The 24,852-nt window shown below is 39.3% G+C and overlaps 1 protein-coding gene across 2 annotated transcripts in view; it reads right to left on the reverse strand.

Annotated features, from left to right (window-relative positions):
* Window positions 1-3,097: 3,097 nt before the first annotated feature.
* Window positions 3,098-24,852, reverse strand: part of LOC126262872 (DNA (cytosine-5)-methyltransferase 1-like) — a 257,340-nt gene continuing 235,585 nt past the window's right edge. For both annotated transcript variants that reach the window (XM_049959738.1, XM_049959737.1), the window contains exons 26-28: window positions 18,965-19,205; window positions 3,518-3,634; window positions 3,098-3,378 (exon numbers count right to left, since the gene is read on the reverse strand). In XM_049959738.1, coding sequence (XP_049815695.1) covers window positions 3,274-3,378; window positions 3,518-3,634; window positions 18,965-19,205 — 463 coding nt within the window. In that variant the 3' untranslated portion in view covers window positions 3,098-3,273. The remainder of the gene's footprint in view (window positions 3,379-3,517; window positions 3,635-18,964; window positions 19,206-24,852) is intronic.

Below are 24,852 nucleotides of genomic sequence, written 5' to 3' on the forward strand. Positions count from 1 at the left end.
ATGTACAGAATGGGCTTAGGGGCAAATGACAAATAACCTGTTAATAATAAACAACAATATTCATGCAGTTTTACAGAAATCAGTCTTAAGATAGTATCTCAGTGACAGGAAAAGAGCTATAAAACATCACAATCAGTCATGTACAGATTTTAGAGGTCATAGTATTACCTACAAGAAGGGAATCATTTCGGATAACATGATCAATGGATAAATCGGGAGGAGGAGGAACAGAACTTGAGATGGCTAGATTTTAAAGTGTCTGCCTAAAAAACTTAACATTACACCTAGTCTATTTATTGATTTTCTACTTTTTGATAATACAAGGAGAAATATAATGAACAAAAATAAATGTTTTCATTAATTTTTATTTTCAGTTCCTTTTCTGCTTACTAGCCAACGCAGGACTGTGGTAACACTACTATTCACCATCACCAGTATCACCATCTGCATTTGTAAGCCTACTGACATTTCTTCCTTCCTGGCACTACTTCCATAGTAAGTCATCTTCTGAAGCATCAATAGCACTGGATATCCTGTAGCATTTTTTAGAACCTTCCATGATAAGATTCACCTGAGATTCTGCCATGGCAGTAAAGATCCACTGGTCCCAAAAGGGTACTGAGATTTTTTTTTATCTTTCCCCTTTGGAGTGTGGGCATGGTCTTCTTCAAGAAGCCAGTCACTGTAAACACATCACAAGTGAGCCTTAAGAGGTCTATTCTAAACATCCATTACTTGAAGTTGTGAGGTCCTGCAAGGAATCATTTCTGAATCTGTGTTGTTTGGTATCATATCCATTAACTAGGTAAGTCAGGTGTCCCCTGAAAAACCAACATTCTCCTTCTTTCAAGCAACAAGCCGGGATTTGTGTTCCAAGCACACTGCAACCAATTTAGCTTCAAGTCATTTGTCATCCATCCCTTTTCCTGGCATCTGAAGATAAGTTTGCAGGCAGTTTCTTTCATTACTGTTTTCCCGCGAAGAATTACATAAGGGTGGAGATCCCTTCCATTTGCTGGCACATCTAACATATTCTTGCCTTTACTTTGCCAGAATTTCTTGCAGGAACTCTTAATGCCCTTCATGTCGACTGCAACATTTGACGCCATATTAAAGTAAAAGGGCATCTGACTGGCAATGCCCATATGGTATAGTAAATAGTTGTGGCATTTCCTTGATTGATTACAGAACAATGGAGTAGTATTCATCAAATACTGTGCCAAATTGATGAGCTGTCATTGCTCTGCATCGGCACTTAAGCACCATTCTCTTCATCATCCTCACACTTTAGCCAGTACTTCCTTTGAATTTCACGTTGCATGCAATTGGAAAATTGCTCTTTTATGATAATTTTATAAAAATCAGGAACACTTCATTCCGTTTATCTTGCACTCAATGAGCAACTTACTGTAAATAGTTTAACGTTCCTTGAGTCAGTCCCCTGAAAGTTTGATGTGTAGAACTGGAGTCTAATTTATTCTTTATCTGCTACTACCAAAAAACATTTGTTTTTGTGACCTCAAATTTTCTTTCTGCTGTACAGTTGTTTGTGAACTTAAGAATCACCAATAACTTAAAATTAGTGTTATACTGTCAGAGGGAACCAACTGCAAACTTTGAATTTTTAGATCAACAGCGATTGCTGTAATTTCCATCCATTATTGATTCATACAATTTACAGTTCTTACAGCGCTGATGATATATGTAAACTGAATGATAACAATAGCTTGTTCTCTTTGCTTCCTACAGCTGAATCGACAGAAATCTTACAATTTTAGATTAACACTGTAGCAAACCATGAAAACTGTTTGTACAATAGTAGCAGGTTTAGGGCCATTGTTAAAGCTCCTGTTCCTCTTGTTATGCCGTATTTAAACTGTTCTGGGCAAACATATTTTTGTTAGCATTAATTTGCCTGCTGCAGTAACATCTATTATTGTTGAATACCTGTACAATTTTAAAATCAATGGAATTCAGACTACGAATGGATTCAGACAAACCAAGATTAAATGAGGTAAATCTCCATAAAGAGTCTAGGTACACAGTTTACATCGTTGTCACCAGACTTTGCTGCCCATTTACTACTATCGTCCTCACAATCATTCAACTGTTCGATGAAACTGGTGTCACTGTTCCCCCTCCAACTCTTCAGAACTCTCCACATTAAATCTATGTGTGATCTCAAGGTGAACCTTTATCTGTAAAATGTAATACATAAAAATGTTTACCTCAGCAGCAATAGTTGCATCTGTGAGTCTGAGATGACCCCGTATTTTTTGAATGATGAATTATAGTCTAGTCAGGTAAGTACAGTAATTGAAAAGTAGCAACATAGCCTCAAACATATAATATGAATGTGGATTGCAAGCATCAACTCTAATGTGGGTACAGTGGAACAGACATGGATTATTTAACTGGTATTTGCCATTTTCATACATCAAAAACTCATGAGTAAAATATAAAATCATAATTGTAGTCGTTACAAAGGTCCATTGGCCCATGCAACAGTTTTCAGTGTTGTGATACAACATTCATAGATTTTCTGTACAATAAGCCATAAACACTTGTAAAATGTGATGCCACACAGAAAAGACTCTATTTTAAAGCAAGGAAGATTGGAGTTTAAGGCCCTGTTGATGGTGAGGTTATTAGAGGTAGAAAATACTGATTATCCAAGAACAGTGCAGGAAATCAATAGTTTTTTTTTTTTTTTTTTTTTTTCAAGGAACCATCCCAGGATTCACCATATCAATTTAGAAAAGACATGGGAACCCTATATCAGGATGCTCAAACAAGGCCTGAACCCAACTCCTTTTAGAATGTGTGTTGGGTGCCAGAAACGCCACAGCACCTAGCTTTCTTTTGCTGTATTTTGGAAATTATATACTGTAATTCAGAAACCAGAACTGAACAATGAGATCTTTAATACATAAATATATATGAATACTTTTTTTAAAAAACCACAATGACTCGGATTGTAGAGGTAGAAGTTACTTTACATACTTAAAACATTTATGTATATTTGCCAACAATGACTCAATGTCTTTCATTAGCTCATTTTTTTAAAAATAATTCATCATAAAAGAAAATGACAGTCTACAAGAAAATGACAGTCTACTTTCAAGTTTACATACATCACCAGAGAAATATTTTAAGATCAACAACAGCATTGATGAGTTAAGGTCTTAAAACACATCTCTAAAATCACATGCTAAAAAACAACAACAAAGTTCAAATCACCCAAATTTATGAAATCTACACAACAAAGAAATTTCACTCCATTTTCTCATTCAATTGTTTTTGTTCACTTGCTGATACACTTTTCCGTATTTCAAAACCTAGTGCAGCACCCATTGGAGGTGGAACTGCATTGCCAATCTGAAACAGCCACATAACTGAATTACTCATTTCATTCACATTACAAGAGTTATAAATTTAATGAATAAGAAACCTTCAGTTGTCAGGAATTATATAAGACAGATGATCACAAAAGAGGATGACTCCTTTATACATTTACCTGGCGATGTTTCTCTGTTATTGAACCAAAGAACCGGTAAGTGTCAGGAAATCCTTGTGATCTTGCACATTCCCTAACACTGACAACCCTTGTTTGTTCTGGATGAAGAACACGTCCCTGTAGACAAGCAAAAACATTAAACACTTTTTAAGAACTTAAGTCGTTGCATTCTTTGAAAAGACGATTTATTGTAACTGAAACTATGTTGTAACTGTTTTACTTCACAAGAAATGAGACAAGTAAAACATATAAAACTACAGACCTATCAGCCTGCTCTCTGTAATGCACAGGATTTTCACAATGACCACCAACCGCACAGAGGAAACAGTGGATTTTAATCAGATAAACGATTTAGAAGCAACAACAACATAATGGACTATTTGTAAGACAAGAACAAAATTACGAATTAGAGCAATGATTTAATCATAATTAATCTATGGAATTAAGCGCAAACCGAGCGAGGTGGCGCAGTGGTTAGCACACTGGACTCTCATTTGGGAGGACGACGGTTCAATCGTGCGTCCGGCCATCCTGATTTAGGTTTTCCGTGATTTCCCTAAATCGCTCCAGGCAAGTGCCGGGATGGTTCCTTTGAAAGGGCACAGCCAACTTTCTTTCCTGTCCTTCCCTAATCCGATGAGACCGATGACCTCGCTGTTTGGTCTCTTCCCCCAAAACAACCAATTACGCGCAAAATAACAATTCAATTAAATGTGATTGCATGATGGCCCACAAAAAAGGGAGGGATGGAAAGACCATGAGGCAATCACCCTGATAACACATTAAACTTTCTCCCTGAAAATTTAAGGAGTAAGTCAGTTATTCACCAAAACTTTAAAGTTAAACTACTTTACCATGATTGTCTGCAAAAACAGAGGACAGATCAGCTAGTAAACTAGCCTCTGTCATTTTTTCTGAACAGAAAATACTTTCAATTAAAATATGGCATACAGAAATCTACTCATACATGCATCATACACTGGAGGGTCCTTTCATTGGACCAAGGAGCCTTGTGTCACCTGTCCATACTCTAATGAGGACTTATTGCCACCATTTGCAGAAGTAGGTATCCCACAACCAAGTAGTTGATTTTACCACTCACAGCTTATTGGCCATAGCTGTTAACCCACTCTCCTTCCCACCAACAGATGACCTGACCCCTATATCAAGGATATAACATAGGCAGAGATGTGGCAGAACAATGTCTCATGGAAATTTGAGTGCATGCTTCCTTGGCTGTCACATTCAAAATTAGTCTGTTTTTGCACCCAAGAACCTAGCAAACTGACATCATTTTCTCCAGCTTTTATAGGAAGAGATGGCTTTCCTGGAGGTTTTGGTCACATCTGTTGGCTGGGTGCATATGTTGCATAGATTTAAGTGTGTTCAGACAGTTGGAGCAGATGAGTAATTTCTAAGCACGAATTTGTCCTATCTGCTCCAGTAACAACCCCTGAGAAAAAAAGACATTGATTCATCCCAAGTTAATGGACTGAGTAATATGTAAGTCTACGCAGACGTCACGCAAGAAGATTCTACAACAGCAAAACCACTCTTAGCATCCTTAGTGGTTGTATTCAGATCCCTAAAAGATTAAACAAAGAAGGAATATGGGTTATGCAAACACATCTACACCATCTTTATTTTGCTGATGACAATGTAATTTTTTTCCTCTAACAAATATAAATTGCAACAACCAATCTACATCTCTACCCATACTCTTCAAATCCCTGTCGAAATGCACGACAGAGGTTACTTATCAAGTTTCTCAGCATTTGCATGACGCTCTCCTGTGAGTCAAGCAACCTTGAAACTACTTGTGCTGACCTTATTTGGTAGGGATCCATACACCTGAGCAATATTCTATGATAGGACATACATGTGATTTGTAAGCAATCTATTCTGTTGGTTGATTGCACTTTCTCAGTGTTCTAGAGGTACAGTGAAGTCTGCCACCTGTTTTCCCTACGATAGAGCCTGTGTGATCATTCTATTCTGCATCTTCACAAAATGTAATAACCAAATACACTTGACTACCTTTGTGTCCAGGTACATGTTACCTGATTCTTCCTGCAACTGGCCTACACACTACTTCTATTACTACTAACAATGAGAATTTCCTTCTCTATTCTCTTGTGGTTTCCTACAGAAAGGCTATAGATTCTTGGCTACACCTAGGCCTACTTAACATGCTCCTTTATCTAACTGAGATTGCTGGGTGAAGCTAATTTTTGCATCATAACAGAACTGCCAAGTACTTCTGTTTTTATGTAACCCCTATTCCTTGCAACCATGTCCCATTTCACTACACTCTTCTCCATTTTAATCATTCATTTCCTTCCTAGCGATATCAAGTCAGCTTTCTGAGATCTGATCTTCCCCTATTCAGCTATTACCCTATTCTGTGCACAAATTTTTATAATACCAATAGTGTGTCTCACTTGCTTAGCCCATTTCAATGACACATTTTGCTAATGGAGTTACCTACCACAGCAGCTTCATATTACCTTCAGCCCAACTTTCCAATGGCAGCTCAATCACTTCTCACTCATGTTTGTTTACAACAATATCAAAAAGCTGGGCCATTAACAGAAGTAAATTTTTATACAGAAAAGATTATAAAATACACTCAAATTGTTCAGTACACTGCGTGTGCAGTAATTAAGTGGTGATGAAAGGAAATACTGAACTCAGCAGGACACTAATGTATGCATAAGAACAAAATGTCCTACGATAATACACTTAATACTTATGAAAAGGAATGTGTACACACAAAAACAGGTACAGTCACTTGCTGTACTGTTTATAAACAGTTTGATAAAGGGAAATGAATTTTTTTTAAAAATGGTCATATTCATTAAGAGACAAATGGGTTGTCCAGTGCTTACCTTTTTAGGCCACACCTTTCAACACAACTTAAAAATAGATGTACTCCATGCTTTTGGAATCCTAAGTGGGGTATCTCCTGTGGCGAAAGAAAAGGAATTGGTTGGTGGCGGCTGTAGGGAGTGAGAGTGGTCGGCATGTCACACAAAACCCAGCCACAGAGGGAACCGCATTGTTTGAGTGAGGGAGGAAGAAGGAGGCAGAGCAGAAAGGGAGATCTTAGGTAGGAAATGGAGCACAATGAGAGAAGACTGTCTTAACAAGAAGAGGTCCCCTGGGGTGCAAATGACTTGTTGAAACCACCTAGAACAATGTGTAGGTTACGGTCCTAGTTACCGCACCTTGCAGGAATTCATCAAAGTGAGTCCTCGTCTGCGAGTAATTGGCGAAAAAGAATTTCATGTGGTGCACTAGAGCACTGGTCGCCAAACTTTTTTGCTCAAGATCCAATGCTGTCTTTGTAGGGTTGTTCCTTGGGATGTGTATGTGCCAATCTTATTATCAGCTAGTAACCTACATAAATCTGTATGTGAATTGCCAATAGACTAGTTATAGAAAGAATGCCGTAAGCTGTCTGTTGGCCCAGAAGTACTTATCACTAAAAGTCAGCACAATTCAGAACACGTAAGTATTGATTGTTCTCCATTTCTGATTGCTACCACCATCAAAGACCCTGCAGTTATGACACTGTGACTGCCTTATAAGGCACTATTGTTGTCTGTATGAGAAAAATTTTAATATAGGGTGCATCTGAAAACTTCAAGAAACAAGAATTACAACCAAAATACCTTTTAGTGGCCTTCAAAGCAATTGCATAAGCTACACAATACACTTCTGACATTGGTTTAAAACAGTTAGAAATTGGATCAAACAATGGAAAATCCAGGATGGAATGTAACAATACCAGGGAAGGAAAGTTGCTACTCACCATATAGCGGAGATGCTGAGTCGCGATAGGCACAACAAAAAGATTCACACAATTATAGCTTTCAGCCATTAAGGCCTTCGTCAGCAGTAACACACACACACACACACACACACCCACCCACACACACACACACACACACACACACACACAAATGCAACTTGCACACACATCTGCAGTCTCAGAGAACTGAAACCACACTGCGAGCAGCATCACCAGTGCATCATGGGAGTGGGGGTAAGGAGGAGGCTGGGGCGGGGAGGGGGAGGGATAGTATGGTGGGAGTGGCTGACAGTGAAGTCTTTTAGTTTAGACGGAGGGCAGGAGAGAAGGTGCGGAGGGTGGAGGGATAAGTGCGAAAGCAGAGTAATAAAAAGAAATTAAAAGACTGGGTGTGGCGGTGAAATGATGGCTGTGTAGTGCTGGAATGGGAACAGGGAGGGGGCTGGATGGGTAAGGACAGTGACTAACAGAGGTTGAGGCGAGGAGGGTTACGGAAATGTAGGACGTATTGCAGAGAAAGTTCCCACCTGCACAATTCAGAAAAGCTGGTGTTGGTGGGAAGGATCCATATGGCACAGGCTGTGAGCAGTCACTGAGATGAGGGATATCATGTTTGGCAGCGTGTTCAGCAACAGGGTGGTCCACTTGTTTTTTGGCCACAGTTAGTCCGTGGCCTTAATGGCCAAAAGCTATAATTGTGGGAATCTTTTGTTGTGCCTATCGTGACTCAGCATCTCCGCTATATGGTGAGTAGCAACTTTCTTTCTCTGGTACAGTTAGAAACTGTCCGCAAATGCTTCTTGTGAAATGCTTCTAAGCACTGTGGCCATGCGTTGTTTCATATCTGCATCACCAATACACTCTGGAAATCAAGTGACAGACAATAGTGTAGTGCTCATCATCTACCCCATCTCTCAAACAAAGACGGCTGACAAAATCCCAAGAGTAAGACAACATTGATTGCCTTTTTTGACAGCAAGGGCTCGGCCCATTATGAATTTCTACCCAAATGAGATGGGTAAGACAGTGAAAACCACACCCCCGAAAGCTACTTGGTCTCCAGATAGTACTGGTAGCACGAAGTCCCATCTTCTGTAATGATTCAGATACCCAACAGCAGGCCCAGTGCTTCGAACAATTCCACAAGAAGCACTTGGGGACAATTTCCAAACGCTGTACAAAAGACGACAGAAGTATGTTGTAGCTAATGGCGATTACTCTGAATGCCAGTAACTGCATTTTGTTTGCAACTCTTGTTCTCTTTATTTAATGATCCCACTCACCAAACTTTTTAGATGCACTATGTCGCACACTATGTATGGAACCATACATGACTTATGAAGACCTTCATCATTTCTTCCTTACAGTTAACTTCACAGATCTTGCAGAAATGGCCTGAAGACGTATTGCCACACTGGATTCTGCCAGTTTTAGTTTCCTAAGAGATACTTTTGTTTTCTTCAGATTCTCTGTGAAGAAGGAGCCTAGTGATCTCAACAGCAAATGAAGTTGCTCCACTTCTTATTCCTTTTTATAGGATAGGGCAGATATCTTGTGGGTCTAGTAACACACTCCTACTAAATGTTTTGTGAGACTTGAAGGAGTCTGGAGTGTACAATTTCAATGAATTTGTCTCGATTTTACTGGGAGTTTTGGCTTGTCTGTTAAATCAGTTCTTCTTTGTCATTTATAGCTTCTGATTATGGACCGAATTTAGCTGCCAAGATGTCCAAATCCCAAAAGATATGTGGTTCCAATGACCAGATCCCAATTTGGAAAAGCCACTGATAGTGTTTTGTATGGTTGCAGCCCTTTTGTGTGACACACTTAATAGCTGAGCAATCCTCGCCTGACTAATCTTGTCAGAGATTTTGTGAAGCCATTTGTCAGTTGCTTGGTTGTAATACACTGCATGTGGCTTAACAGATGTAATGTCTAATGGTTGCAGCTTTGAGTAGTGTGCAGAGGCAGTCAAATCCATTGTTAAGACTTGTATAGTGAACATTTCTTTAAAGTATACCGGTACAACATATACAAGGTGAGTCAGGAGGAATGTCACATAATTTGTGAGGTGATTCTGCATATGAAAATAAACTGAAAAAGTATTATTGAACATGTGTCCAATTTTTGATCATTACAGAAATGGAGTGGGTTGAAAACTACACACATCCATGAATGATTATAAAGACAACAAGTATGAATGTTACTTGCAGAAATGCTGTGTAGGTGCTGTGGTGGTCAGGTGTTCAAAAGACACACACACACACACACCCATCTAATGCACTTGTCAACGCGTTGGAGGGTGTGTTGTGTTACACACAGAACATCATTTCAGCTGCCTTTAATGTGGGCAACAGCTTCGAAGATGATAGTGACAATGTGGGCAACAGCTTCGGAGATGATAGTGACAAATTCTTCACATGTATCCACCTTTATAGCATACACAACTCCCTTCAACCAGCTCCATAAACAGAAGCCTCATGAGGTTAGGTTGGGTGATCAGGCAGGCCAGCTAATGGGTCCAACACAGCCAAACCACCATTCAGGAAATGTGTTGTTCAGATACTGAAATACTTGCCTAGCACAATGAACTGGTGATCAATAATGTTGTATGCACATTTATCGTCGTTCTTCTAAGGTCATGTCTTCCAAAAGTGCAGTTAGGTCTTCTAACGGGAAATGTGCTTTTACTGCAGCTGTCCTGTGATCTGCAGGAAGACAAGCCCTATCGCCAGGTCATCTATCATACCACAGCAGATGTTCACTGAGACCCTAACTTGGATTATTGTTGCCCTAGTGTCATGTGGGTTCTCCATTGCCCATGTATGGAAGTTGCAGGTATTCATGATACCACTGCGTGCAGATGTAGTCTCACCTGTAAATAAAGTGTATTGCACGACATCTCTGTGTACAGGCAACCATTCACAAAACTGTCTTCTTACTGAGTCACTTGGATGCACACGGAATGGGTGCAAGCCCTCAGAATGTAACATATGCCACATTCGCTTATGTGGACTATCGAGCTGACAATTAACATCCCATGTACTAGTGGTGGGACTCCGTTGAACCACTGCAATAATGTCTTCCCTTTCCTCAGCTGACTGGAATGCCTCACTTTCTGATGTTAAGTGTACACTGGGTGGTGTTCCGGATTCATGTAATGTTTGGAAAACCTTGGGAAATACCCTGGCACAGGGGTCCATCCTTCAGGGAAACAACTCTGGTATTCTGCCTCAGCTGCTTGGGCAATGTCATTAAAGTGCCCATACACAAACAACAGGTCTGCGTATTCTGCACAGGTGAACATTTGCGGCAAGTGGTATTCATGGACATAATGGTCTTGCTCAATTAAATAACACTCAAGCACGACACGCACATGGCCTTACGACTGCACACTGGGTCGCTCACAGCTGTTGCCTCGATGCAGCATCACAGTGCTGCCATCTATTGGACAGCCCCTTGCAGAACGGATCAGTCATCCATCCCACCATTATTCTGTCCAACACAGCATCTACATGGCATTTCAGTAAGTAATATTCACACTTGTCTTCGTATTCATTCAAGGATGTGGGTAGTCTTCAATCCGCTTCAGTTCCATAACAATCAAAAATTGAGGCCTGTTCATTGGACTTTTTTGGCTTATTTTGACATGCAGAATCACCTCACAAATTATGTGACATGCCTCCTGAATCACACTGTATACAAAGTTGATGGCACAATTTATCAGACTACACCATACCTTTTCACCTACTTTCTACTGCATGGAGTCTAAGGTGATTTTTAATGTTTCTAAGCTATATTATCACTGAAATCTGGCTGAGTTACCTGAAATATTGTATCCACTGCTTGTTGCAAGAGATTATCATTCCTTCTTATTGACATCACTCAATTATGTTTAAGCATTAGCATCTCAAAATGAACGAAATTGGAGGTGTATCATTACTTAAATAAGGCCTTCATATACATTCTATCCAACAAGCAGCATCTCATGCAAATAGTTTGCTACATATGTTGCTGGTACAGTTTAAAAGGTAGTAGAATTAACAAGAATTTACCCAAATTATTTTTAAATACACTACTGAATTTGCAACACCGTCACAAAACTTTGACAAATGATTTAAGTGCCAGTTTCCTTATAGTTTCTTACTTAATTTAATGTTGATTGTTACAAATATGTACCACATTTGAAGACAACCCTTTCTGTTATGCACATTCATGAATCCAAGTTACCTCCACGTCAAATTTTATACCTTAGCAGTTGATCAGTATGAGTTGGGCACACCTGTGAGAAATTAGTACTGGTAGACAAACAATAAAACAATCCTCCTCTCGCATCCTCTAACCCCTCAGTGCTATGCTTCTTACCCCTCAGCCCCTGATGTAAGCAACCAACTTTACTAGGCACATGGCTGAATTCATCAATGTCAATAAAAATTATGCACATCTTAAAGTATCACAATTCCTGGAAGTACTTTTGCTGGTTACTTAACAGGAAGCTTACGACTCATGTGCTGCAAATTTGACAAACACTGGTCTGTAGAATTAAAAATAAAGAGTTTTATGCAGAGTGGTGGTGTAGCATAGTGGCTAAGATAAATTCCTGACCTGTACAAGCTTGTGGATTCAAATCCCATCTAGGCACTTTCGTAATTTTTTAATTTTAAAATCATTATTGAAAAGACTTTGGTTATTGTTTTTATTCGATTAATTAGTGTAAATACAATTTTTATATCTAAACCTTAAACCTTTGTAGCATAATTTTAATAATTGAACTGACTTTTTACCCCCCCCCCCCCCAACTCCCATGTATCTTCGTCCATGTGACATGAATTATTTTTATGTATTAACTTTGATTTCATTTCTTCAATGTCATTACTTTATATTTTTAACCAAGTACTGCATTCTTTATTTCTATTCCTCTTTTGTCTGAGATTTTTAATTTATAATCACCTCTTTTGTATAAATATTCATCTTCACTATTTCCTCCCCTGTGCAACAAGAATTTATGTTTTAAATGTTTGTACGATGATTACAATTTAAAAAATGTAGATCTTGTAATGAAAGAAAAAAAAAGTCACAACTGCACAGCCAATATAAATATGTGATTTTGTTTACTGTTTTTTAATTTACAGAGAAGAATTTTTGAACATTTAAATATTATAACAGATAAATAAAAAGAATTAAAACACATGCACAAAGATTCCAAATGAAGAAAAGAATGACGGGGAGAAAAAGAGAGCAAATAAAAAAAGGGAGAAGATAATTATTAAAATAATGCAACGAAGGAGTAGAAATAAAAACATTTAAATCTTTAACTGAAGGGTCAACCCATACCAAGTGGTCCAGCACTGGTTGCTTGACCATCTCAGAAAAATTTTATATTTTCTGGGCGAATTCCGCAATGTTTAGTGGTCACAAAAATATTTTTTTTTAAATTTATTGTTTATTATTTTGAAATGGTGGCCATATTTGTCCCAGGCCGCATGCGTTTTTTCTTATTTGCAAGCATCTACATTTTTTACAATTATTCAGTAGTTGATTGTCCTAAGCCTTTCAGATAAAATGCATTTAGTTCAACACACTCTGGGCTACAAATTAACATCATCATCACTTAGCTGAACGTATTCTTTAATATATTTTTAATAGTTCAAAGTTATCAGCCACAAATTTAAAAAACTCAATTTTTGAACAGTAATTTTCCAAAGAAAGATTAATTTCTCAGCTTTAATATTTTTTTCTGCTATTACACTGTATAGTATAGTTACTTTTTATAGAGTTTTTTAAAAATTTTCCATTTTGTGGCCTGCAATATCTTTGTTGGGGGACCAGATAAAAATCTGAAAATTTCACTGTTAATAGACCTTTATGATATCACAGTAAAATTTCAACTTTGAGATTCAATTGGAAGTTATGGAAAAAAGATTACAAAAACGAGTCAAAAATACGTTTTTTAACATCTGCGATAACTGGTACGCTAATCAAATAAAGTATACCAATTGCATAATGAAACACACCAAATTACACTAGCTAATGATTATTTATCAAAACAATGCTGTGGTAATTGTTTCAACAGGCTAACAATTGCATCTACAGCCTATACAAGTCTGACTGTTGTCGTCCCCCTTACACCAACAATTGTCTACTCACACTCATTTAGCTAGACGTTCTTGAAGTGTGCAGTTGAAAAATGGTGTCTCAGTGTTCTGTTGGTGTTATTATTAATGAAGCATGTCATAAAAGTGTGTATGGATTGTATGCTAAAGACATTACTTTAATCGAAGGTTACAGTGAAGAAGAAAAAGTGTTGTTTTACTTACGAGTTGGCCCAGAGGTCAAATCAACATCCAAGTACCATGAAATTAAATATTAAAAAAAATATAGAAAACATTCATCACCTTTTTGGTCAGTCTTGCATGGAACCTTTTGAGAAACATAAAAAACCTATAACATAAGGTCTGCAAGAAATAACATTTGATGATTAATCTAAAAATAAACACCCTTTTGGCAATCTCATACCAGGAAAATCATTGTGTCCAACAGGTTATTTTAAGATACTTGTAATTCACAAGAGAAAGGATAGTGAAACATCATATACAGAATTTTGTGACTTATCAGCAACCATTAAAAAAGCAGGTACAGCTTTTGAAATCCTGGGTGTATCGCCTTCTAGGAAAATTAGAAAACTAAGTCAAGGTAAAAGACCATGTGCCTTGAATACAAAAATCAAGGAAGGCAAAAAGAATGTGGAAGTTTCATTTCAAAATACAATATGTACTAAATCAGATGGACGTTCTAAAACTTCACGAACAGAATATGATGATTTGATAGAAAACCTAAAGACTAAATCCAGTACTTCAAACAAAGAGGATAAAATTAAGATTATCAGTTTACTGCTGAATTCTTGGAGTCAAGCAAAAGTTAGTGATAAATTTAATGTGTCAGAACGTCTCGTTAAGTTAACAAGGCAATTAGTAAAAGAACAGGGAATTTTACCAGCATTACAAAAGAAAAGTGCATCTAATTTGGTAGATGAAAACACAATCAATAAAAGTTATTAAGTATTATGACGATAACAACAACAGCTGTCTGATGTCTGGCAAAAAAGACTGTTTCTGTGAAAGAAAATGGTTCTATGATTCAAAGACAAAAAAGGTTAATATTGTGTAATTTAAATTAGCTATTCACTGAATTTAAAAAAGAAAATCCTGACATTAAAATTGGAAGATATTTGCGAGTTGAGACCAAGATGGTGTATTGTTGCAGGGGCATCTGGCACCCATAATGTCTGTGTTCGTATCATCAGAACGTAAAGTTGATGATAGATGGGGACAATCTTAGAGTTGACTATAAAGACCTTTTGGAAGTTATGGTATGCAATATTGACAGTTACAATTGTATGATCAGGGGAAAATGTGAAGATTGTCTAGGCAAACAAGCCTTACTTGACATGTTTGAAAAATCTGAAGAAAACAATTTGATGCCTGACAATATAAAATACAAACAATGGGTGACACAAGACAGAACTGAAATGGCGACAGTCATAAAATCACAAGAAGAGTTTTTGAAGTGTTGGTGGCTAACATTGAAAATCTGAAAATGCATCATTTTATTGCAAAAGCTCAAAGTAAATTTTTGAAAGACTAAAAGCAAAGCTTGGCAGCTGATAAATGCTTAGTTCTCACAGGCTTTATGGAAAATTATTCTTTTGTTGTTCAAGATGAAGTACAAGGGCACCACTGGGTAATAAAACAGGCCACAGTCCATCCATTTGTATTCTATTATAAAGATGAAGATAAACTAATGAGCCACAGCTTGTGTGTCATAAGTGACTACCTTGAACACAACACTACAGCAGTGCATATTTTTCAACTAAAATTAACAAACTACATTAAACAGCACCACCCTTCCATAAAAAAAATAAAATAAAAAACTAAAAAATATAAAAAAAACATACTTTTCGGATGAGGCAGCAAGTGAATATAGAAAAAAAAAAAATTATTAAGATCTCCTTTGATAAAGAAGATTTTGGGTTTGATGTAGAATAGCACTTTTTCACTTCATGCCATGGGAAAAATGCTTGAGATGGTGTCTGGGTGTACAACAAAGCGAGCTATCACAAAAGCAAGTCTGCAGCAGACTGAAGACAATCATATCATAAAACCTCAAGAAATGTTTGACTTCTGTAAAAAACGTATCAAAGGAATTACCTATGTTTTTGTACAACGTGAGGAAATACAAGAAGTCTGTGACAGTGTTTTGAAGGAAAGGTATAACACTTGTCAGAAGGTTAAAGGCACTCTATCTTTTCACTGTTTTGTACCGCATTCACACAACTTACTGAAGTGTAAGATCACATCAACTTCAACTGATAGTGAACTTCATCAGTATGGAAAACTTGTACAACTGGTTCTCCAAACTAAAGACACGGTGGCTTGTGTTTAAGATAAACAGTGGTGGATTGGCGAAGTTGATAATAGTGACTATCAAAACCAAGATGTACATGTTGTATTTTATCACCCTCCAGGACGAAGGACATCTTTTAAAAAATTGAGAAGGTTCAACTTTGGATGCCACTTAAAAATGTACTAAGGAAGCTGTCAAATAACGATCAAAATCATTTCAATAAAGTTTTAAACATACATTCCCAAGCACCTGACATGATTTGAACCACACCTGCTGCACATCAAGAATGTACTATAACCATTAAGCTACGTTGTCACTTTGCATATCACTATTATTTCTAAAGCACTAGAGTAACTTGTAAATGAGAGCCCACTTTTTACTGAATGCATGCCTGCAGCATGTGATGCTACGCATCTTGATCTACACCACAGAACAGATTGTTTCAAAAGGTCGATCCCACCTCTGGGGACCTCTACTTGTAGACCCAGATTATGATCCAACATGAGAGCTTATAAACTGACCACTATCTGTAACGTGTAGTAGTGTTGCCACTTTCTTCACAGACAAAACGAAAGATTTTTCACGAACATATTTTTTAATGACTTATGCATTCATGCAAAATCAACCAATGGAAGATTCAGGATGGACTGTAACAATATTGTAAAAAAAATAGTTGCTAGTCACCATGTGGTGGAGATGCTGAGTCGCAGATAGGCACATCAAAATGACAAAATGACTGTTAGTAAGTGAATTTTTGGTCAACAGGAAGGCACCCCAGCAGCCAGAGACTGTGGTCTTACGGCTTACCTTAGAAGAAAGATTATGGAAAGGCAAACACATGTTTCTAGCATTTGTAGACTTAGAGAAAGCTTTTGTCAATGTTGACTGGAATACTCTCTCTTTCAAATTCTGAAGGTGGCAGGGGTAAAATACAGGAAGCAAAAGGCTATTTACAATTTGTACAGAAACCACATGGCAGTTATAAGAGTCAAGGGGCATGAAAGGGAAGCAGTGATTGGGAAGGCAGTGAGACAGGGTTGTAGCCTGTCCCCGATGTTATTCAATCTGTATATTGAGCAAGCAGTAAAGGAAATGAAAGAAAAATTCGGAGTAGGTATTAAAATCCATGGAGAAGAAATAAAAACTTTGAGGTTTGCCGATGACATTGTAATTCTGTCAGAGACAGCAAAGGACTTGGAAGAGCAGTTGAACAGAATGGACAGTGTCTTGAAAGGAGGATATAAGATGAACATCAACAACAGCAAAACGAGGATAATGGAATGTATTCTAATTAAGTTGGGTGATGATGAGGGAATTAGATTAGGAAATGAGACACTTTAAGTAGTAAAGGAGTTTTGCTATTTGGGGAGCAAAATAACTGATGATGATCGAAGTAGGGAAGATATAAAATGCAGACTGGCAATGGCAAGGAAAGCGTTTCTGAAGAAGAGAAATTTGTTAACATCGAGTATTGATTTAAGTGTCAGGAAGTCATTTCTGAAAGTATTTGTATGGAGTGTAGCCATGTATGGAAGTGAAACTTGGATGATAAATAGTTTGGACAAGAAGAGAATAGAAGCTTTCGAAATGTGGTGCTACAGAAGAATGCTGAAGATTAGATGAGTAGATCACATAACTAATGAGGAGGTATTGAATAGAATTGGGGAGAAGAGGAGTTTGTGGCACAACTTGACAAGAAGAAGGGACCAGTTGGTAGGACATGTTCTGAGGCATCAAGGGATCACAAATTCAGCATTGGAGGGCAGCGTGGATGGTAAAAATTGTAGAGGGAGACCAAGAGATGAATACACTAAGCAGATTCAGAAGGATGTAGGTTGCAGTAAGTACTGGGAGATGAAAAAGCTTGCACAGGATAGGGTAGCATGGAGAGCTGCATCAAACCAGTCTCAGGACTGAAGACCACAACAACAACAACATGCTCAGTATAACACATAAGAGCTGAGATAAATTTCGTCACTTTTTGTTGAGGCCCTAGTGTGAAGAATTTCACATGTGTACATAAAGCACCATCCTTAATGATACAGTCACTAATCTTTCACCTCACAAAATTCTTCATATAGCTGATCCAGACTGATTTGACCCCACTATAAGTTCAAAGTCACAAAACTGTATCTCCCCATTCAAAGAAATAGGTTCCAACCTTCCATACTTATTACTAGCTGAGAGGTCATAATGGTTTTCGAGCTATTTAAACAATGTGTCATAGAAACAATTATCTAAATCTACTTGGATACTCTGCTAATCATCTCTTAAGTCCCTGGCAGAGGGTTCGTCGAACCACCTTCACAGTAATTCTCTATTATTCCAATCTCGTACAGTACGCGGAAAAAACAAACACGTCTACATCTTTCAGTGTGTGCTTCGATTTCCCTTATTTTACTATGATGATCGTTTCTCCCTATATGGGTTGGTGTCAATAAAATATTTTCGCATTCAGAGGAGAAAGTGAGTGATTAAAATTTGTGAGAAGATTCTGCCGCAGTGCAAAAGGCCTGTTTTAATTATGTCTGCATCAAATCCTATATCATTTCATTTCAGTGACTCTCTCCCCCCTCTGCTTTACGAATACAAAACATGCTGTTCTTCTTTGAACTTTCTCGATGGACTCCGTCAATTCTATCTGGTAAGGATCCACTTCGTGTAGCAGTATCCTTAAAAAAAAAAAGATGGACAAGCGTAGTGTCGGCCGTCTCTTTAGTAGATCTGTTAATTTTCTAAGTGTCCTTCCAGTAAAACACAGTCTTTGGTTAGCCTTCTCCACAACATTTTCTAATGTGTTCCTTCAGATTTAAGTTGCTCGTAATTGTATTTCCTAGGTATTTAGTTGAATTTACGACCTTTAGATTTGGCAGTTTTATCATGAGATCTCATTGTAAAAACCTGGTTTCTGAAATGCTCCTAGAAGAGTTGCATTGCTTTCAGGACTACTTTCATTGAATGTAAAAATGCATTGATGCTGTGACAAACATTTTCAAAAACAGTGAAATCGCTTTAAAAAAATAAAAAAATTTGATACTTGTTGATTTTTTATAAAAATTTCAGTGTCACCCTCATAGAATATGAAGAATGAGATTGGTTTCTATTGCAGGGTTATCACGGTATTCAGTTAACCAAATGCTTGTGGTCACAACGTGAAAGCACGTATATTTATGGCTTAAACTCTCTGATGTAAAGAAACAACTGATATTCTATCCTGAAAGTTACTATACCTGTTTGCCCATTGGTTCTGGATTTGTTACAGTTGTGCTAAAGAATCCATCCCACTCAAGCCGTCCGTACAATCCAGCCCAGTGATTATGTCTGTTGCCTGTATGAGGCAGGCACCATGGTATTAGAGTGTTAGTTTGTTTATCCATGGGATCACAAGGTTTTCCAGTAGCACAGGCACAAACTCCTCGTAGTGCACCAGTTGAAGATCGACCATTCTTTTTATCGTGATGTGTGTAAATCCTGAAACAGATAAATTATGACTCACAGATCACACATTTAATCTTTCGATCCTCCATACAGATAATGCGACAGTTTTGGAAGAAATTGACACAATTTCTTCTTATGATAGAACCATGTTACACAATAAAATACAAGAATATAATGGAGTAAAATATTAAACCAGTTTGATACCTGTTGCCCTGCAAGAAAATCTTTTACCTACAGTGCTGTAATAAAAATATCGCCAAACAATCTTTATTGTTAGAGTTGTAATGTTCCTTCTATGATTTCAAAACAGTTGTATTAGATTTCTGAAGAAAATTTCTCATTTATCATTATGTAAAACAGTGTTACGTTCCTACACTTCACATTCTTTATATAGCCAAGTATCAATTTGGCAAAACATGCTTCTCAGAATAATTCTTTCAGGCTTTAACCATAAGGAGTAAATGAATGAAAGGTAACTGTTGTCAGGGAGTTAGGTAAGTACCATTTACTTTTAGCAGATTTTCTCTTGCTTTTGTTTCTAAGTAATGAAGCACGTGATTCCTTTTGGTAAATATTGTGGGTACATGAAATATAAATTTTATTTTTCATACCTTGGATGTAGTTTGCATGTCTTACTTCGATAGAATCAGCTCAAATTTCTTTGCTTTAAATAGTCACTTAACGTGGGTAATTGCAGAAGAGTAAATTATGGTCAGAAAACTGTCAAATTAACAGAGATATACGGGCTGGATTTCTAACAGGATCACTACTGGCAGAACGCATAGACGAGTTATCTGTCTTGATGATGTCCAGCTTGCAGATGCTGTAAATGCTCTACGGCAAACCAGGACACTTTAATGCCTGCTATACTGCTTTAACTTTTTAGATCCTCACACATTATACCTGATACTCTGACATGAAACTTTTTCTCCAAAATATTCTCTCATCCAATGCTCCTCCTTAACTAAACCTCTATTCCCTTATCTAACGCTTTACTTTTACCTTTTATTGGCAGGTCGATAGACACACAAACAAACACAAACATACACACGAAATTCAAGCTTTCACAACAAACTGTTGCCTCATCAGGAAAGAGGGAAGGAGAGGGAAAGACGAAAGGATGTGGGTTTTAAGGGAGAGGGTAAGGAGTCATTCCAATCCCGGGAGCGGAAAGAATTACCTTAGGGGGGAAAAAAGGACACACACGCACATATCCATCCGCACATACACAGGCACAAGCAGACATTTGTAAAGGCAAAGAGTTTGGGCAGAGATGTCAGTCGAGGCGGAAGTACAGAGGCAAAGATGTTGTTGAAAGACAGGTGAGGTATGAGCGGCGGCAAATTGAAATTAGCAGAGATTGAGGCCTGGCGGATAACGAGAAGAGAGGATATACTGAAGGGCAAGTTCCCATCTCCGGAGTTCTGACAGGTTGGTGTTAGTGGGAAGTATCCAGATAACCCGGACGGTGTAACACTGTGCCAAGATGTGCTGACCGTGCACCAAGGCATGTTTAGCCACAGGGCGATCCTCATTACCAACAAACACTGTCTGCCTGTGTCCATTCATGCGAATGGACAGTTTGTTGCTGGTCATTCCCACATAGAAAGCTTCACAGTGTAGGCATGTCAGTTGGTAAATCACGTGGATGCTTTCACACGTGGCTCTGCCTTTGATCGTGTACACCTTCCGGGTTACAGGACTGGAGTAGGTGGTGGTGGGAGGGTGAATGGGGCAGGTTTTACACCGGGGGGCGGTTACAAGGGTAGGGAAGGTGGTTTGGGGATTTCCTTTTTTCCCCCTAAGGTAAGTCTTTCCGCTCCCGGGATTGGAATGACTCCTTACCCTCTCCCTTAAAACCCACATCCTTTCGTCTTTCCCTCTCCTTCCCTCTTTCCTGATGAGGCAACAGTTTGTTGCGAAAGCTTGAATTTCGTATGTATGTTTGTGTGTCTATCGACCTGCCAGCACTTCGTTCGGTAAGTCACATCATCTGTGTTTTTAGATATATTTTTCCCACGTGGAATGTTTCCCTCTATTATATTCATATCATTAATTTGAACCCAACAATTACGTTCGTTATTGTCACTGCTGCATTTCGAAATCTTTCCTGTCATCTTATTTTCTCTTTCTGTTTTTGCAGGTAGTTTCACTTTGTATTCACCTTCTCCTCTTTACCCAATCTACCATACAATTTTATCCCGCCTATATATACTCAATAATACGTAACCCACTTCCAAACCATAAGCAAAAAAATTTTTTTTTCCACTTTCAACAATACTGCTGCTACAAAATCCACCATTTGCAGTTCACAAACAGTTCCTTTCAGCTATTAAACAGCCATTTCGGCTTGTTCCAATAACTTCCGCTTTTTTTCCATTTCCGTTTTTCCACATCACTGATCTTTTTTAGCTGCTTCCCACAGGTTTTAACGTCATTATTTCTTCGTCGGACAATTGTTAGCCTCATTTTCACAATCTGCCAACACAAAACCACTCCTTTTAATACATTTACAAGCAGTTTTTTCGAAATTTTCCTGAATTCACCACCCTTTAACGTGTTTTGGCGGCAACACAACCACATAACCTTTGTGCATATCGTTGTCTACCAACCAAGTTCACCACAGGATCAACATAGCACAGCTATAACCAACACCTTTTCGCCTTTTTTCATACCAGATCTCCAGTTGCTTTCTAGTTCACCTTATCTCTCGCCATATATTTTTATTTTCATTTTCATTTCAGCCTCATGTTACACTTTCCACCTTCTAATACCATGTCACCCTCACAACATCCCCACAACGACCCCATTAAGTTTTATTTACATTCCCTCCGCAAACATGCCTTCGCCCTAGCCATACTACACTCCCATATTTTATTTTCTCAGGCTTGTCTGACATTTGGCATTACCCCCAAAGGCCTCACACTTAAAGTTCCCATCTCTGGCTGTAATCCTTCTTTCCATCAGTCCCTATACCAGTTCCAAACTGAACAATCCATTGCCCTCACCCACCTAATCCTTCACCTACACATCAACTCAGCCAATGAACACACCCGTCAACTCCTATCCTTAATAAAAGTCCTCAATCCTTCCTCTCCCACATCCACACCGGCTGTTCAGAGCATCCTCCTACAGGCCAATCGCAAATTAGAACAGCACGCCACCCCCCACCTCAAAAAACTATCCAATCTCCTGGTTTCCCACCTCCGGAAAGGCAACTCACTCACCCTTCACAACCTTTGGAGCAAACCTCAACCTCCTCTCATTGCACACAGACCTAGTCTCTCCCATCTACTCAATCTCCCACTTCCAGCTCCACTCCCCCCAAAACCTCAAAATTCCAATCAACACAATCTGGAACCACAACACCCTAATTCAGTAGTTAACCTTTCCTCCAAACCTCTCTCCCAATCTGAAACCTCTGTCCTATCCAAAGACCTCACCTTCAGCCCCACTCCCAGATTCAACCAAACAGCCCTTGTCAAAGATTTACTGTCCTACACCCGTACTCTCTGCTGGAAATATCACTTTGCCACGAAGAAAAATGATCCTAATCCTACTCCTAATGGTCCAACTCCCCAAGACACTATCCAAATTGAACCCTGCCTGGAACAGTTCCGTCCTCCGTCACAGCGGGACCCACCTCCTCTTCCTCAAAACCACCCTCTCCAAACTTTCCAGGAATTTCTGACTTCAAGCCTTGCCTCTCAATCCTTCTTAAAAAACCTTAATCCTACTCCCAACATCACCACTGCTGAAGCCCAGGCTATCCGTGATCTGAAGCCTGACCGATCCATCGTCATTCTTCCGGCGGACAAGGGCTCCACAACCGTGGTACTTGATCATCGGGAGTGTGTGGCTGAGGGACTGCGTCAGCTTTCAGACAACACTACATACAAAGTTTGCCAAGGTAATCCCATTCCTGATGTCCAGGTGGAGCTTCAAGGAATCCTCAGAACCTTAGGCCCCCTACAAAACCTTTCACCTGACTCCATCAACCTCCTGACCCCACCAACACCCCGCACCCCTACCTTCTACCTTCTTCCTAAAATTCACAAACCCAATCATCCCCACAGAACGTATCTCTGCCTACGTAGATCAACACCTTCAACCCATTACATGCAGTCTCCCATTCTTCATCAAAGACACCAACCACTTTCTCGAACGCCTGGAATCCCTACCCAGCCTGTTACCCCCGGAAACCATCCTTGTAACCATTGATGCCACTTCCTTATACACAAATATTCCACACGTCCAGGGCCTCGCTGCGATGGAGCAGTTCCTTTCACGCCGATCACCTGCCACCCTACCAAAAACCTCTTTCCTCATTACCTTAGCCAGTTTCATCCTGACCCACAACTTCTTCACTTTCGAAGGCCAGACATACCAATAATTAAAGGGAACAGCCATGGGCACCAGGATGGCCCCCTCATATGCCAACCTATTCATGGGTCATTTAGAGGAAGCCTTCTTGGTTACCCAGGCCTGCCAACCCAAAGTTTGGTACAGATTTATTGATGACATCTTCATGATCTGGACTCACAGTGAAGAAGAACTCCAGAATTTCCTCTCCAACCTCAACTCCTTTGGTTCCATCAGATTCACCTGGTCCTACTCCAAATCCCACGCCACTTTCCTTGACGTTGACCTCCACCTGTCCAATGGTCAGCTTCACATGTCCGTCCACATCAAACCCACCAACAAGCAACAGTGCCTCCATTATGACAGCTGCCACCCATTCCACATCAAACGGTCCCTTCCCTACAGCCTAGGTCTTCGTGGCAAACGAATCTGCTCCAGTCCGGAATCCCTGAACCATTACACCAACAACCTGAAAACAGCTTTCGCATCCCGCAACTACCCTCCCGACCTGGTACAGAAGCAAATAACCAGAGCCACTTCCTCATCTCCTCAAACCCAGAACCTCCCACAGAAGAACCCCAAAAGTGCCCCACTTGTGACAGGATACTTTCCGGGACTGGATCAGACTCTGAATGTGGCTCTCCAGCAGGGATACGACTTCCTCAAATCCTGCCCTGAAATGAGCTCCATCCTTCATGAAATCCTACCCACTCCACCAAGAGTGTCTTTCCGCCGTCCACCTAACCTTCGTAACCTCTTAGTTCATCCCTATGAAATCCCCAAACCACCTTCCCTACCCTCTGGCTCCTACCCTTGTAACCGCTCCCGGTGTAAAACCTGTCCCATGCGCCCTCCCACCACCACCTACTCCAGTCCTGTAATCTGGAAGGTGTACACGATCAAAGGCAGAGCCACGTGTGAGAGCACCCACGTGATTTACCAACTGATCTGCCTACACTGTGAAGCTTTCTATGTGGGAATGACCAGAAACAAACTGTCCATTCGCATGAATGGACACAGGCAGACAGTGTTTGTTGGTAATGAGGACCACCCTGTGGCTAAACATGCCTTGGTACACGGCCAGCACATCTTGGCACAGTGGCACAGTGTTACACCGTCCGGGTTATCTGGATACTTCCCACTAACACCAACCTGTCAGAACTCCGGAGATGTGAACTTGCCCTTCAGTATATCCTTTCTTCTCATTATCCGCCAGGCCTCAATCTCCGTTAATTTCAATTTGCCACCGCTCATACCTCACCTGTCTTTCAACAACATCTTTGCCTCTGTACTTCCGCCTGCCCAAACCCTTTGCCTT

This window comes from Schistocerca nitens, chromosome 6 (assembly GCF_023898315.1).
Source record: "Schistocerca nitens isolate TAMUIC-IGC-003100 chromosome 6, iqSchNite1.1, whole genome shotgun sequence".
Classification (NCBI taxonomy): Eukaryota; Metazoa; Arthropoda; class Insecta; order Orthoptera; family Acrididae; genus Schistocerca; species Schistocerca nitens.